At 36.2% G+C, this 17704-nt stretch overlaps 1 protein-coding gene across 1 annotated transcript in view; it reads right to left on the bottom strand.

The window, feature by feature from the left end:
* Window positions 1-17590, bottom strand: part of ZGRF1 (zinc finger GRF-type containing 1) — a 92562-nt gene extending 74972 nt beyond the window's left edge. The window contains exons 1-4 of the mRNA XM_081303966.1: window positions 17533-17590; window positions 10690-10776; window positions 8318-8398; window positions 1114-1173 (exon numbers count right to left, since the gene is read on the bottom strand). Coding sequence (XP_081160092.1) covers window positions 1114-1173; window positions 8318-8398; window positions 10690-10710 — 162 coding nt within the window. The 5' untranslated portion in view covers window positions 10711-10776; window positions 17533-17590. The remainder of the gene's footprint in view (window positions 1-1113; window positions 1174-8317; window positions 8399-10689; window positions 10777-17532) is intronic.
* Window positions 17591-17704: the final 114 nt, after the last annotated feature.

Raw genomic sequence — 17704 nt, 5'->3', positions numbered from 1 at the left:
TGTAGGTGGACACAATACCTTTATTTAGTTTTTACGTGGTGCTCACACATGCTAGGCGAGAGCTTTTTCCTCTGAGCCACAACTAATTAGAACAAATTAAAATATACATAAATACATAGACAAAAAGTTTTCCCATTTATAAGAACAAATTTCAAAAATACATCAAATAGAGCCTTTATGATAAAATTTACCTTTAGTTCCCTCCCTTTCCTTTTTCTAATAGGAAAAAAAACAAAATTAATACTTGAAAAAATACTTAAATGGAAATAATCTCAAAATATTTGTTATGGTTTGGATATTAGGTGTCCACCAAAAGCTCTTGTGTGAGACAATCCAAGAACACTCAGAGGTGAAATAATTGAGTTATGAGAGACTTAACCCAATTGATGAATTAATTAACTGTAGGCTGGTAGGGTGTGGCTGGAGGAGGTAGACACTGGGGACATGCCTTTGGGGTATATATTTGGTGAGTTTAGCCTAGTCTCTCTCTGCCTGCTGATCATCATGTGAGCAGCTTCCCTCTGCCACATTCTTTTGCCATGATGTTCGAGCCCTAAGGAATGGAGCCAGCTATATTATGAACTGAGACCTCTAAAACCATGAGCCCCCAAATAAACTTTCCCTCCTTAAAATTGTTCTTGTCAGTTATTTTAGTCACAGCAGTGAAAACACAGTGAAATATTTCCCACTGTAAATCTAAGCCTATCAAAAATTCATGTAACTGGATGTGGTAGAGGGTAGGGTGCCTTATAATTCCTGCTACTTAAGAGGCTAAGGCAGAAAGACCAATTAAGCCCAAGAGGAGTTCAGGGCCGGCCTGGACAACATAGTGAGGCCCTATTCTTACAAAAAAAAAAAAAAAAAAAGGAAAAAAATTAAACTCTCAAGTCATTTCTTGAATTTGAATTTCAGCCTTCCATCATAACTCTACATATGAATGTGGGTAAATCACTAAACAATTGTGTTGCACTCTTAGTTTTAATAAACGTTCAACGAATACCACCTATCATTATTAGTATTGGTACCAAGACTCTACTATTAATAATGTTAATAAAGGAAATATTTAAAGAGATTTTTAAATTACTTAAAAATAATATGAACACATTCAAATACCTCAAGACACTTAAGAAATAGATTTTCCAAACATACTCCTTTGTCATCATATAAAATTGCCTGTGTAAAAATAAAATAAGAATTAAAAAGGAATAGAATATAATTCTGCGTCTCTTAAATATCTTTAATAGTAAAGACCAGTATAACCCTACATCATGTACAACCAGAAGAATGAGAAGTCAAACTCTACTTACGTATGATGTGTCAAAATGCATTCTACTGTCATGTATAACTAATTAGAATAAATTAAAATATACATAAATACATAGACAAAAATAGTTTTCCTATTTGTAAGAACAAATTTCAAAAACACATCAAATAGAGAATATTGTGAAAAATGCTATAAGTAAACCATGTAATTAAATGATTATATTATTTTATTTTACTAGATTTGAAATGAATATTTCAATGTTTATTATGAACCTACAGAGTCTGTACAGGTATGGTGGGGCACGCCTGTAATCCATGTGTCATGGAAGGCTGAGATAGGAGGATCACAGGTTCAAAGCACCTCAGGAAAGGTGAGGCACTGAGCAACTCAGTGAGACCCTGTCTCTAAATAAAATACAAAAGAGGGCTGGGGATGTGGCTCAGTGGTTGAGTGCCCCTGAGTTCAATCCCTGGTACAAAAAAAAAAAAAAAAAAAATCAAGAACTTGGGCTAGGGCTATGGTTCAGTGATAGAATGCTTGCCTAGACCTGAGTTTGATTGCCCCGTACTACACTAGAAAAAGAGAGGTTGGGAACTGAAAGAGAAAAAAATTCAAGAATTTAATTCCTACCAGGAGAATCTTGGAATTGAATTAGGAAGGAAAACAGAACTGGAACACATTAGAGGGCACAAACAGAAGACAAGATCAATTAAAAGATTACTGTATTCTATGAAGAACTGAGAAGATTAGGGCTTGAAATAAGATGCTGTCATGGGGGATAGAGTTGTTTATGAGGGACACTGAATTAAATTTGTTTTTGTTTTTTTTTTAAAGAGTGAGAGGAGAGAGGGAGAGAGAGAGAGAGAGAGAGAGAGAGAATTTTTAATATTTATTTTTTAGTTCTCGGCAGACACAACATCTTTGTTGGTATGTGGTGCTGAGGATCAAACCCGGGCCGCACGCATGCCAGGCGAGCACGCTACCGCTTGAGCCACATCCCCAGCCCTGAATTAAATTTGTTGAATGTGAGGGTTAAGGAAGACAAAAGAAGCTAAGATAATCATCATCTTCTAGCTCCTTTTCTGTCCCTAGTCATTTCTCTTAGTAATTTCTCTACTAGCCCCTGTAATATTGGTATTTCCATCACTTTGAAAAACAATTTGGCAGTTCCTTAAAAGATTAAACATAAAGTTATCATATGACCCAGCAATTCCACTTGTAGGTATATATCTCAAAAGACATAAAAACATGTGTTCATAAAAATTTCCACACAAATGTTCACAGCAGCATTATTGATAATAGTAGACAGTAGAAATAACCCAAATGTATATCAACTGATGAATGGATAAAGCATGATACAATATGTATATACAAAGGAATACTATTCACCAATAAAAAGTAATAAAGTATTGATACATGCTTCAACATAAATGAAACTTGAAAATATTAAGCGAAATAAAATAGTCATATACAAAAGATTATATAATTTCATTCTTGTGAAATGTCCAGAATAGGCAAATTCATAAAGACCATGAATAGATTCATATTTGCGTAGAGATGTAGGCTCACTACTTAGGTTGTAAGCAGTAACTGTTCCTGGATATGAGATTTCTTTTAGGGGTGAAAAAATGTAATAAATTTAGATTGTGCTGATGGTTGAAAAATTATAAATATACTAAAAATTACTGAATGGGTGAATTTTAAAATGTGTAAGTTCTATGTCTAAAACTGCTGAAAATTTCACATTTTTAAGGACTCTGTTCTTCTTCCTTTATCCTTTTCATTCTACATTTTCTCCCTGAGCAATATCATCCATACAAATTACATATTATTACACATCCGCTTAAATCATTCTAATAGGAGCTGGGGTTGTAGCTCAGTGATAGAGTGGTTGCCACTCACTGTGCGAGGCACTGGGTTCAATTCTCAGCACCATATATAATAAATAAAAATAAATAAAGTTCCATCAACAACTAAAAAATTTTGTTCTGAATAATTCTAATGTCTCCATAGCTTCCTAAGAAAAAGAACAAGTCCCTATAATAGCAAATAAGGCTTACAGAAACCCTCTTTATCTCCATTCTCGCCCTTGTTCACTCTACTCCAACAGATCTGATCTCCCTATTTGTCTTTTTTTTTAAGAGAGAGAGAGAATTTTAATTTTTTTTTTTTTTTTTTTTTTTTTAGTTTTCGGCGGACACAACATCTTTGTTTATATGTGGTGCTGAGGATCGAACCCGGGCGGCATGCACACCAGGCGAGCGCGCTACCGCTTGAGCCACATCCCCAGTCCCTCCCTATTTGTCTTATCCATGACGTACATATTAATCTAATTTACTGGTCTCTCTCCTCCATGTTATTTCTACAAAATCAGTGATTTATGTGTTTTGTTCCCTGCTGCATCCCCCAGAACAGGCATTGAGAAACCAAATAACTTGCCTAAGATTACAAATCTACTAAATGAAGGGCTAGGATTGAAACTAGGGTATATTTGTATTTGATGTTAACTGCTCTTCTACTCTGCTTCCACGTGTCATTTTTTTAACTTTTCCCACTGGCTTCAATAAATACACATTTATTGATTGATGCCTCAATTAATAGAAAATAAATATCTGACAATTTCAATAGTTAGATAAAAGGCATTACTAGCAAGAAAACAGTACAAGCAATAGGTTGGATTTGAAATAGTGCTATTTAGATTACAGTAAGATGATTAACTTTCCTAGGACTTTTCCTAAATTTCTGGAACTAATTTGAATTTCTCTATTTTCTGGTAAACTAACCTGTATGAGGTTTATAATGGGTACTTAACAAATATATGCTATAGTTAAGTTCAATAATAGTATAATAGGACCATAACATTATGATTTAGAACCAGAATAAGTTATGAAGAGCCAGACGCTGTGGTGCATGTCTGCAATCTCAATGACTCAAGAGGCTGAAGCAGGAGGATCACAAGTTCAAAACCAACCTCAGCAACTTAGTGAGGCCCTGTCTCAAAAATGAAAAGGCCTGGGGATATGGCTCAGTGGCAAAAAGTGCCTCTGGGTTCAATCCCCAGTAACAACAACAACAACAACAACAAGTTATGAATGATATGCAGAATCCAAACAGATCTATCTTTTTTTGTTTTGGGGATGGACCAAGGATTGAACCAAAGGGCTTTTTACCACTGAGCCACACCCCCAGCCCTTTTTATTTGTTTGTTTTGAGACAGGGTCTTACCAAGCTTTTAGGACATTGTTAAGTTGCTGAGGCTGACTTGGAAATCCCAATTCTCCTGCTTCAGCCTCTCATGCCACTGGGATTACAGTCATGTTCCACCACACCTGGCTCCGGTCAGATCTCTCTTTAAGATTTTGAAGATTTTTAAAAATCTTTAAGATTTTGAAGGCTTTGGCTCTAAACAAATAAGAAGGATATAAGCAAGGGCTGAGGCTGTAGCTCAGTGGTAAAGTGCTTGCTTCATATGTGTGAGGCACTGGGTTCAATCCTCAGCACCTCATAAAAATAAAAAAAGATACTAAGTGTTCATCTACAACTAAATAAATGTTTTTTAAAAAGTCTATTCCTAACAACCAATAAAATAAATAAATAAATAAATAAATAAATAAATAAATAAATAAATAAATAAATGTCTATTCCTTCAATCCAAGGATATAAACAAAAAAATAAATAAATTTTTATATGTGTGTATGTGTATGTGTATGTGTGTACAAGGGATTTAAAAAAATATAGACGTGGACAGGACCATACATTCATTTATTCAAAGAGGAAAATTAGATGATGATATGACGTAAACGCAGAAATTACTAACTCTGAGACCAAATCCTTTTAAAAAGCACAGATTGAGATCCTGTTGTTACTGCAACTGAACACAAGTTTCAGCATTTCCCTTGATGATGGTAGAGTTACCCTGATTATCAATATCTTGAGGTCTCAAGTTCCAGCCCAAAATGTTAGCAATCTCAGGCTTTTCTTATAATGAAAACCCTATTTACTGAGATAGTAACATTTTCTTTATTCAACAGGAAAGTACCTTTAAAATCTTGAAACCTTTAAACTAGATATAGTAATAATAAAGTAATTCAAACCAAGAATAGGATCATAAATAGTTTCAATAACAAGGCAATCTGATGTTGGAAATTATAATCTGATATTTAAATATCTTCTGTTACTTTTAATTTTAAAAAGTTTTTATTTTGAAATGGAACTGTCATTTTAGGCAATTTATACTTTAAACACATCTAACAAATTATCTTTATGATTTCAATTTAAAATGTGTAATTGAGAAGTTGATTTTGAATATTCAACTTTTTATTTAGTTTTGTTGTATTGTTTTGTTCTTGTTTTTTGCTACTGGGCATTGAACCCAAAGGCACTAGTCATATCCCCAATCAATTTTTTATTTTTTATTTTGAGACAGGGTCTCAAAACAGCCCTGTTAAATTGCTGAGTATGGTTTTGAACTTGCAATCCTCCTGCCTCAGCCTCCCAAGCCACTGGGATTACAGGTATGTGCTACTGAGTCCAGCTTATGTAGTTATTTGTTTACTTACTTTGCAGTGATAGTGATTGAATTCAGGGCCTTGAATATGGTAAGAAAGTGTCTGCCCCAGTGCTACAACCCACCCCACTTAACTTTTTCATTGAAAGGAAGAGTAAGTAAATTTTACTAGGATAACAATATTAAACCAGAATGGTGAAGCAACTCAGCAGACTGAGATAGGAGTATTACAAATTCAAGGCCAAGAACTTAGCAAAACCTTCTCTTAAAATAAATAAAAATTTTAAAAAGCTCTGTGAGGGAAGAATAGAAGTTCATTAGATAGACAAAGGCTAATGAAGGAAAGGGAGAAAGAATGAAAACAGGAAAGACAATAGAATGATTGGACATAACTTTCCGATATTCATATATGAATACACGACCAGCGTTAACTCCACTCATTCACAACCACAAGAATAGGAAGCTGCCAGTCATGGTAGTGCATGCCTGTAATCCCGGTGGCCTGGAAGGCTGAGACCTTGTGAGTTCAAAGCAGCCTCAGCAACAGCGAGGCACTAAGCAATTCAGTGAGACCCTGTCTCTAAATAAAATACAAAATAGGGCTGGGGATGTGGCTCAATGGTTGAGTACCCCTGAGTTCAATCCCTGGTGCCAAAAAAAAAGAATGGGAAGTTATACTCAGTGTACATATAATATATCAAAGTACATTCTACTGTCATGTATTAAAAAGAATTAAAAAAAAATAAATAAAAAGCTCTGGGGATATAGCTCAGTGACAGGGGAAAATCGCATATTAAAAAGACATTAAGGGGGGCTGGAGATATAGCTCAGTTAGTAGAGTGCTTACCTTTCAGGCACAAAGCCCTGGGTTCAATCCCCATCACCACAAAAAAAAAAAAAAAAAAAAAAAAAAAAAACTTTAAGAGAAACTGTTATTCATTTTAATCTATTAGAATTACAATAAGGGCTTAAGTACTTGGAAAGAATTTGTTAGCAAAAACTAAAACATTAAAGAAAGAAAAATCAAGGCCCACACCAGTGGCTCAGGCCCACCCACAATCTCAGCAACTCAGGAGGCTGAGACAGGAGGACTGCAAGTTCAAAGCCAACCTCAGCAACTTAGCAAGTCCCTTAGTAACTTAGCAAGACAGTCTCAAAATAAAAAAGGGTTGGGGATGAGGCTCAGTGGGAAAGCATCCCTGGGTTCAATCCCTGGTACCAAAATAAATAAATAAAATATTAATTTTTAAAAAGAATTGTGAATAACCTCTACTGAAAAGCTTCCCTCAGTGAAAACCTCACAATGACTGATAGAATAAGGATGAAATATGGAGATTTTAGCTGGTAGACTGAGGAGGAGGAACTTCATTCAGGAGGTCACAGAGGTAGTCAATGTATTATATAATAAGTTATACTCCATGTATGTATAATACGTCAAAATACACACTACTGTCATGTATATCTAAAAAGAATAAAAAATGTATTATATACTATCATCAATTCAACTGTAATAAAATCATTTTAAGTTAATAACATTAACAGACAGTATTACCCTAATACATGTATGATTATATGACTGGTGTGACTCTGCACCATGTAGAGACAGAGGAATGAGAAGCTGTGCTCCATTTGTGTACAATGTGTCAAAATGCATTCTGCTGTCATGTATAACTAATTAGAACAAATTTTAAAAATAATATTAATAGAGACAGTTAGAACATGGGTTCTGAGCGAGAAAGCCTAAATATGACTCCTCCACTCTCGAGCTGTGAGATCCTTGGGCAAGCTACTTCACCACTCTGTGCCTCGGTTTTATCCTCACTAAAATAAAAATTAAAAATAGTTTGAGGCTGGGGAGATAGCTCAGTTGGTAAAGTGCTTGCCTCGCATGCACAAGGCCCTGAGTTCAATCCCCAGCACCAAAAAAAAAAAAAATAGTAATTCTTGCCAGGCACGGTGGTGCACGCCTATTATCCCAGCAGCTCAGGAGGCTGAGGGTGAGACAGCCAACCTCGCACCAACAGATGCTAAGCAACTCAGTGAGACTCTGTCTCTAAATCAAATATAAAATAGGGCTGGGGATGTGACTCAGTGATCGAGTGCTTCTAAGTTCAAACCCTGGTACCAAAAAAAAAAAAAAAGTAATTCTTAGGAGAATTATGCAGACTAAGTAAGTTGATATATTTAAAGCATTGTGCCTGACACAGTAAGTACTTAATGAATTTTTTAGTCAAACAAATTAATACTTTTTCTGTGTGTGTGTGCGTGTGCTTGTGTGTGGTGCTAGGGATTGAATCCACGGCCTTGTGCATGTGAGGCAAGCACTCTACCAACTGAGCTATATCCCCAGGTCCTAAATAATACTTGTTAAACTTTTATAATGTACAAATTACATACTGCAATATGGAAATCATTTGAAAATTTCTGTTTTCACATTATTAGTATATGGATATACCTAACACTTCATCATCTACGGTTTTCTTAATATTCATTAAAAAACCAAGAGCTTAGCTCTTAGACTCTGTAGTCAACTGCTCTGCACTTACTTTGTTTCCTAAGTGAGTGATCTTCAGAATTCCATCTTGCCACACTTTTGACTTCTTCATCTTTTGATGAGTATATAGGACCTTATTTCCAAAGTACAAAAGAAAAGAAACAGATTCTTTTTATATATTCAATGTCACGTATTTTATATACATTTCCCACACATAAAAAATATTTAAGACACCTTTTTTCTTATTAGTGCAGTATCACAACAATATCAACATTAATGAAAGAAAGAGATTGGGGGTATAATTAAATGGTACAGTATGTGCTTAATATGTATGAGGCCCTGAGTTTTGTTTTTTTGAGTTAAAAAAGAAAGAGGAGGGGCTGGGGTTGTGGTTCAGCTGTAAAAGTGCTCACCTAGCATGTGTGAGGCCATGGGCTTGATCCTCAGCACCACATATAAATAAAAAAATAAAGGTCTTGTGTCCAACTACAACTAAAAAATAAATATTATTAAAAAAAAAAAAAAAAAAAAAAAAGAGAGAGAGGCTGGGTGGTATTCTCTGGGTGGTATAGCTCAGTGGTAGATTGCTTGCCTGACTGAGTGAAGCCCTGGATTCAATCCCCAGTACCATAATAATTAAAGAAAGAAAAAAAAAAGTTAGCTAGAGGGGTAGATGATAAAAAGCAGAAAGAACAGGTAAAATATAAGGGAGAAACTGAGAAATTAATAGTACCAAAAATAATTCTGAGCTTTCAGCGGACACAACATCTTTGTTTGTATGTGGTGCTGAGGATCGAACCCGGGCGGCACGCATGCCAGGCGAGCGCGCTACCGCTTGAGCCACATCCCCAGCCCAATTCTGAGCTTTCAAGTAATCAGTTGGAAAGGGAAAATTACTGGGTACTCAAGATTCATGTAGCCAAGCTAGGCACAGAGGTGCATGACTATAATCCCAGGTGACTTGGAAGGCTGAGATAGGATTGCTAAATTTGAGAACAGCTTCAGCAACTTAATGAGACCCTGTCTCAAAAAAAAAATTTTTTTAAAGAGCCTGGAGATGTAGCTCTGTAGCTCAGTGGTAATATACCTGCATTCAATTCCCACTACTGGAAAACAAAAACAAAACAAAAAAAAAATCCTCATGCACTTCTTCAAGTGAGGTTCAGAGACTTGTGGAGGTCTCCAGAACTTTTATAAGCATCTGTGCGGTCAAAACTATTTTCACAATGATTTTGTCTTTCCATTCTTATGCCTATAGGTGCGGAATGGGTTTCTCAAGTTACATATGTGCAATGCTGCTAGATTAAACTGTTAAACGAATGCAGAAAAAGAGAATCCAGTTGTTTTCTACTAAATCAAATGTTAAAAAATTTGCAAAAAAATGTATAACTATACTAGTCTTCTCAATGTTTTTTCCTGCAATTGTTCTTGTTCTAGAAAAATTAAGTATTTTTAATTTAAAATGCTATTCATGCCGGGCACGGTGGCACATGCCTGTAATCCTAGCAACTCTCGGGGCTGAGGCAGGAAGATTGCAGTTCAAAGCCAGCCTCAGCAAAAAGCTAGGCACTAAGCAACTGAGTGAGACCCTGTCTCTAAACAAAATAGGGCTGGGGATGTGGCTCATTGGTCAAGTGCCCCGAGTTCAATCCCTGGTACCAAAAAAAAAGGTGGGGCTGGGGATGTGGCTCAATGGTCAAGTACCCCTGAGTTTAATCCCTGGTACCCCAAAATAAATAAATAAATAAATTTTAAAAAATAAAATAAAACATTTTTTATGTTAACATGTAATGAGTTTATTATTATTACCTTTTAATGAATTCAGAGGTATTTTGTTTCTGTTTTAACTTCTGTCTTCCTTTCTCTCTTTTTCCCCCAATACAGGCACTGAACCCAGCTTTATTGCTGAGCAACATCCCCAGCTCTCCACATTCCATCCTTATTCTGTCTATAGCTGGGTTTATAGGCATGTGCCACCAGGCCTGGCTTGTTTTAACTTCTAATATTAAAAAAAAAAAAAATCAACATACAATAATTCTACATACAAAAGTTCTTTGGAGTCTGAATTATTTTTCTGGAGTATAAAAAGTTCCTAACACCATATAATGTGAGGAGCACTATCTAGACATAAGAGGCATATCAGGTCATCAAGAGAAACAAATTATTTCCCAGACCCCAAGCTTCCAAAGAATACAGAAGGCTTTGTATAATCAAAATAGTGCAGTATTTTGGACATAACTAGAAAACTATTTATTTGAATTCAGACATAACTAGGTGTCTTGCTTCTTGTTTTTTTTTTTTGTTTGCTAAAACTGGCAACTCTAGCAAGACATTTGAGAAATGTCAGGAAGGAAGGAGGGAAAGAAGAAAGCAAGGGAGGGAAGAGGAAAAAAACAAAAAAATGTAAAAATTAGTAAGACTTACAATAAATTCTTGGTTTTCCATTTTTTCTTCTGAAGTTATAAACTAGTTAGATCCAGAAAATAATCAGTACTTATGCATTTATACCACCTAAAATAAAAAATGAAATAGAATATTAAACCTTGGTAAAAAGAATAAGTAGCAAATATAAATCTTTCCAATAAACGCTTGACCAGAGGCCAGAATTAAAGATTCCCAAGAATAACTACTAAGGGAAAGAGAGGTGCAATCAAATTATCTGTTACTAGGGACACAGAGTGATATCATGTTGTAAAAAAAAGGACCTACCAAGTCGGACATGGTGGCGCAGAACTGTAACCCCAGCAGCTCAGGAGGCTGAGGCAGGAGGATTGCGAGTTCAAAACCAGCCTTAGCAAAAGCAAGGCACTAAGCAACTCAGTGAGACCCTGTCTCTAAATAAAATACAAAATAGGGCTGGGGATATGACTCAGTGGTACAGTGCCCCTGTGTTCAATGCCCAGTACCAAAAAATAAAAATAAAAAAGGATCTGCCAAATAGAGAAAATGAAGTAGAACATATAAACATTGCTTTATATCTTAATTATAAGAGTCTACAAACAGTACTCCTGATACAATGTCTATCTAGAAATGGATTTTTCTTTCCACATAAATAGTTTCCTCATAGCCTGATACCTTTTGTGAAATTTTCTGAATTTCTACAGTCACCACAAGATGGCCCCCTCGTGTTTTAAATTTTTCCTTTTACAATTTGCCCTCAGTGTCCAGTTGCCATTGATTCCGGGGATCCCCTCCCCTGCCCCCGCCACAGATACCAAAATCTGTAAGTGCTTAAGTACCTTACATAAAATGGTATAGATTTTGTATATAACCTATGCACATCCGCCCATCCGCCCATATATTTTAAGTCATCTCTAGATTACTATAATACTTAAAACAATATAAGTAACATGCAAATAGTTGTTAAACTGTATTGTTTAGAAAAACAGTCCACACATATTCAATAGAAATGCAATTTTTTTTCTGAATATTTCCATTGTGCACTTGGTTAAATTTACAGAGACAGAACCATGGATATGGAGGCCTGACTGCACATTAAGGTCAATATAACTGAGTATCCTTGGACCAAATATATATTATATAATACTTCTGCAAGGAAAATCTTCAATATTGCTGCAGAAGATACTATAGCTACTCTGTTTTACTGGATAAAATCATTTTGGCAAATTTGGAAAATGAAGTCACTGATGGAGCTGGATGTAGTGCATGCTTGTAATTCTAAATATTCCAAGAGCTAAGGCAAGAGAATTAAGATTTTTTTAATCATTGTTTTAATATTTTTAGTGGTAATGAAGTGCTGAGGATCGAATTGAGTGCTTCACGCATGCTAGGTAACCACTCTACCACTGAGCTACAATCCCAGCCCCAAGGCAGGAGAATTAAAAGTTCAAGGCTTGCATTGCCAATTTAGCAGGATCCTGCCTCAAAATAATATTTTTTAAAAATATTTTTTAGGGGCTGGGGATGTGACTCAAGCGGTAGCGCGCTTACCTGGCATGCGTGCGGCCCGGGTTTGATCCTCAGCACCACATACCAACAAAGATGTTGTGTCCGCCGAGAACTGAAAAATAAATATTAAAAATTCTCTCTCTCTCTCTCCCCCCTCTCACTCTCTCTTTAAAAAGAATGTTTAAAAAAACATATTTTTTAGTTGTTAATGGATCTATTATTTTTATTTATTTATATGAGACATTGAGAATTGAACCCAGGGCCTCACGCATGCCAGGCAAATGCTCTACCACTGATATAAAATTTTATGAGCCAGGCATGGTGATGCACAACTGTAATCCCAACAGTTTGGGAAGCTGAGGCAGGATGATCTCAAGTTCAAAGCCAGCCTCAGCAACTTAGTAAGAACCTTTCTCAAAATTTAAAAAATAAAATAAAAACGGCTGGGGATGTGGTTCAATGGTATAGTATCCCTGGGTTCAATCCCTGCCAATAATAATGATAATAGAATTTTATGAAAGAGCTGGGGATGTAGCTAAGCGGTAGAGTGCTTGCATAATGTGCAAGGCCCTGGGTTCAACCCCCAGTACTGCAAAAACAAATAACTAATGGTGAACTGAAGAAATAGAGATGTCGAAGGAAGTGTTTCCAAAAGGTATGCTCTCTGGACCAGTAACATTATGTAGGAATTAGAAATGAATATTCTCAGGTCTCACTTTTTTTTTTTTTTAAGTACTAGAGTTTGAATTCAGGCATGTCCTATTACTGAGCTACATTCCCAGACTTTTTCTTAATATTATTGTATTTTTTATGTCTTTATTTAATTAATTTATTTTTTTACGTGGTGTTGAAGATCAAACCCATTGCCTCACATGTGCTAGGCAAGCACTCTACCACTGAGCCACAACCCTAGTCCCTCCCAGCCCTTTTTATTTCTTGAGACAGGATCTCACTAAATTGCCCAGGCTGGCCTCAAACTTGTGACCCTCCTAGTTTCAGCCTAATAAGCAGCTGGGATTATAGACATGCCCCACTGCATCTGCCTTCAGATCCCACTCTTGACCTATTAAGTCAGAAAGTCTAGGGTGAGGGCCCAACAGTCTATACTTTAGCAAGCCCTCTAAGTGGTGGTAATGCATGCTCAAGTTTGAGAATACGGTCCTAAAATAGAGGGATTCAATAAAACAAATTTGTGATTCTGGATTCAGTTCTTCCCTTCCATACATAAAATATGCCACCTACATATTATTTGTAAATTGGATATATTTATTCAAAGCTTACTAAGTGCCATTCATTGTCTAGATTGCTATTAAATTAATGAAATGCTATCCCTGATCTCAAGAAATTTTCACTAAAGCTGATTAAAAAAAAAAAAAAAAAAAAAAAAAACAGGGGGCTGGGGATGTGGCTCAAGCGGTAGCGCGCTCACCTGGCATGCGTGCGGCCTGGGTTCGATCCTCAGCACCACATACCAATAAAGATGTTGTGTCCGCCGAGAACTAAAAAAAAAATAAATAAATATTAAAAATTCTCTCTCTCTCTCTCTCCCCTCTCACTCTCTCTTTAAAAAAAAAAAAAACAATTACAATAAAATGCAATAGGAATTATGACAGAAAGAGTGTGCAACTTGGTCTAAAATATTAAATAGTTTCCTGAAGGAAGGGATGTCTAAGATATAAGCTGAAATAATCATTAACTAAGGAAAAATGGCAGTGAAGATCTTCCCAACAGGAAACAAGATGTATAAGGGCAAGCCTGATCAGAAAACTCCGGGTAGTCTAAAGAGAAAAGTGCTACAGTAAGTGTTGAGAGAACAGGCTGGATTCAGAGAACTTTCTATGTTATGCCAATGAGTCTGGACTTTTATTGAAGACAGTAGAAGACACAGCAGTTTTTAAAAAATAAAATGACATAATCTAACTTGGATTTCACAAAGATCACTCTAGTTGCTTAGAAAAGATGGCATAAGAGGTAGGCCAATGGGATATGCATACTTGCCTCAGGAGACAGGTCACAGGACAGGACCCACTAACCCTAACTTTCAGAAATATATTTGTTAGGGAGAACTTGACTTGGGCAACGCCATTTTGGGTTTTGTTGTTGTTTGATTTTTCATTTGTTTTACTTAGTTATACATGATATCAAAATGCATTTCGATTCATTGTACACAAATGGTTCACAACTTATCATTTATCTGGTTGTATATGATGTAGAATCGCACCATATGTGCAGTCATTCAAGTACCTAGGGCAATGATGTCCATTTCATTCCACCATCTTTCCTGCCCCCATCCCCCTTTCCTTCCTTTCCTTCCTTTCCCTCCCCTTTGCGCAATCAAAGTTCTTCCATTCTCCCCAGGACAACGCCATTTTGAAACATATCCTCCCTCTTAGAAAAATGATCACCCCCACAGCAACTCTGACCCAGCCTAACCTAAACCCCAAACAATACTCCATCATTACACAAAAAAAGGGAATTGTTATCCGGGACTGAAATCTTAAGATAATACCTTGTTATACATAGACTAGGGTCTACCACAAAGAATGAAGGTGATGACCAAAAGGACCCTTCCCTGACAACGCCTAAGCAATGGCATAGTCACAAAAATTTCCCCATTCCCTCACTACTCTATAACTTCTGTAGGCTATAAGAGGAAGATGGGTTTGATCCTCCCCCTGGAATCCCACCGGCAGGTCTGTCCAAAATAAATCTGAGTTAATGTTCAGCTGCCTCTCCTAGCACCTTCTTTATTTCCTTTGTTCAGTTCTTTCCTTACAGCAACTTCTTTTATACCCCTTTCCTTCAGCCCACAAGAATTACTAGATATCTAAGTATGCTAACAAAATTTAAGATTCAGAGAGGGCTGGGGTTATAGCTCAGCGGTAGAGCGCTTGCCTCATGCATGTGAGGCACTGGGTTCAATCCTCAGCACCACATAAAAATAAATAAAATAAAGATATTGTGTCTGTCTTAAAAAAAAAAAAAATTCAGAGAAATATATCCCTGGTGGTTTTGGAGCAACTTGCTCCCACCACGATAAGCTATATATTATATGTATACAGATGATAAAATACACAGTATGAATACAGTGCATGCAGCAGTTAGTATATAGCAGTTATTAATATTGAACTCTTTAATAATAGCTATTATTATTCAGTATAATTATATGCTAGACACTGTTAAAATGCTTTAAATGTGTACAGCCTTATGATATAGATACTATTTCTATATCCATTTAACAAAGAAACTGAAAGACATAATAATTGAGTAACTTGCCCAATGTTATAAATAAATGGCACATTTAGAATTCAAAACAAAATTGTGTACATCAAGTACAACCAGAGAAATGAAAAGTTGTGTTCCAATTGTGTACAATGAATCAAAATGCATTCTGTCATATATATCTAATTTAAATACTTTCATTAATAAAAAACACACAAAAATGTGTAAACACTGGTGCTCAAACTCATAAATACTAACTTATATAACCTATTTATTAACTACCTACATGTTTTAGGCAGGAATTAGACTAAACCTTACATAAATTTATCAGTCTCATCATCCCAAACATTAGATATGAGGGGTAGGACAATAACTAACTTAGCATTCATGAAATCTTCTGTGCACCAAAAAAAGTAAGCATTATCATCATGATTTACATATTAGGAATTTAGTATTCACTCTTTTAGGATTACTTTTATGCTATTATACTAGAAATTCCCCAGTATTGCAAAATAAAGTCCCTACTATTTTCCTAAGTTAAAGTTAATACTTCTGGGATTTTTTTCTCCCCAGTGCTGGACATTGAACCCAGGGATGCTCTACCACTGAACTATATCCCCAGCCCTATTTAATTTTTACTTTGAGACAGGATCTTGCTAAGCTGCTTAGGGCCTCACTAAGTTACTGAGATAAGGCTAGAATGTGGTATCCTTCTCCTCAACCTCCCAAGTCACTGGGATTATAGGTATGCACCACCAAGCCCAGGTGGAATTTATTCTTAAATTAGAATAAATATTCTCCATGTTTGTATAAATATGTCAAAATATATACTGTCATGTATATATAAAAAGAAAAAAATTTAAAGAGAATAAAAAAGAAATTGTGACGATTCAAACTCTCTAACAAGGTAAATTAGATTATGGGATTAAACCTAAAAGAAAAGCTAACTGGATTTTAAAATATTTAGAAGAGTCCTTATACTTATATTCAATGAGTGTCAACAACCTTAACTTGCTTTTTTTTTTTTTTTTTCTTTTTTTGCAATGCTAAAGATACAACCCAGAACCTTGAGCATGCTAGGAAAGTGCTCCATCACTGAGCTACAGTCCCAGGCCCTCCTTTCTTATCTTACCATCAAACTGGGGGAGGGGGGAGGAATGGTTTTAGCCAATAGCATTACATTCAAGTGAGGTACAAGGGAAAATATTTTCTCAAAGTGTTAATCTGTCCAAATTGTTCAGACAATTCAACTGTTGACCATCCTCTAGTAGGTGAAAGATTAATCTGAAAAGTTTTTAAAGTTGCTGTGGAAACTACAGATGTCCTCTGACAATTAAATATGCTCATACATATAAATATACATTTTTGTGCTGCTATATATACAAAATTACATATCCATGTTCTTAGTAAAATATGGACCATTCTTCCTCTTATGACGAGATGTTTTGGAGGTTTTTTGTTTATGAACAAGCAGGATTTTCCAAACCTAAATGTGGGCCTCTAAGTAATTCAGGCTGAAAAGTTTCAGAATCAGGAACTCAACGGAAATACAAGATTTCTGTTAAGAAACTATCCCAGCTGGGGGCGCAAGCCTTGCATTCTCAGCAGCTCAGAAAACTAAGGCAGAAGGATCACCCCAAATTCGAGGCCTGTCAGGGCAACTTAGTGAGACCCTACCTCATTAAAATAAAAAGGCTGGGGATGTAACCCAGGGGTAGATCGGCCCTGGGTTCAATCCCCAACACACACACAAAAATAAGAAAATTAACATTCCAAATAACAACAACAAATCCATACATTTCATTAGCCAAGACTACTATAAAAAAAAAAAATCCTGTGTCGCCAAATTGACAATGAAAACTTGTTCACTTGATCTTTTGGCAGTCCTAAAATCAAAGAGTAAAACTCTCTCTGATCCTCATACTAAGGACCAGAATTGCAAAGCAGGGCCTAGCAAAGACATGAAGATGAGGCACAGATTATTGGTAGTTGAAACCAGCTGTGTCGACTACCACTTCAATCTTGGTTTTCATACAACAACTTCCCGATCTGCTACTGCTTCGCCCTACATCGTTCAAATTCCCCTGCCTGTCCACCCTTCATTCCCCGGGAACCCCAAGAAACACTTCATTTCACCTGTCCCATTGCACAAAATCCACTTTCGAATTTCTCCCGCGAACGAGTGTGACGTCACTAACCTGGGACCGCACCAGCTGAAGACCCAGTCCTTAGCCCGCCCACCACCGTCTCAGCCTGAACCGCCGTTTTCAATCGGCCAATCAAATCCTTCATTGGCTACGCGCCTCCT

This window comes from Spermophilus citellus, assembly GCF_964194105.1.
Source record: "Spermophilus citellus genome assembly, chromosome: 8".
NCBI lineage: Eukaryota > Metazoa > Chordata > Mammalia > Rodentia > Sciuridae > Spermophilus > Spermophilus citellus.
This window is presented reverse-complemented; position numbering and strand designations above follow the sequence as displayed.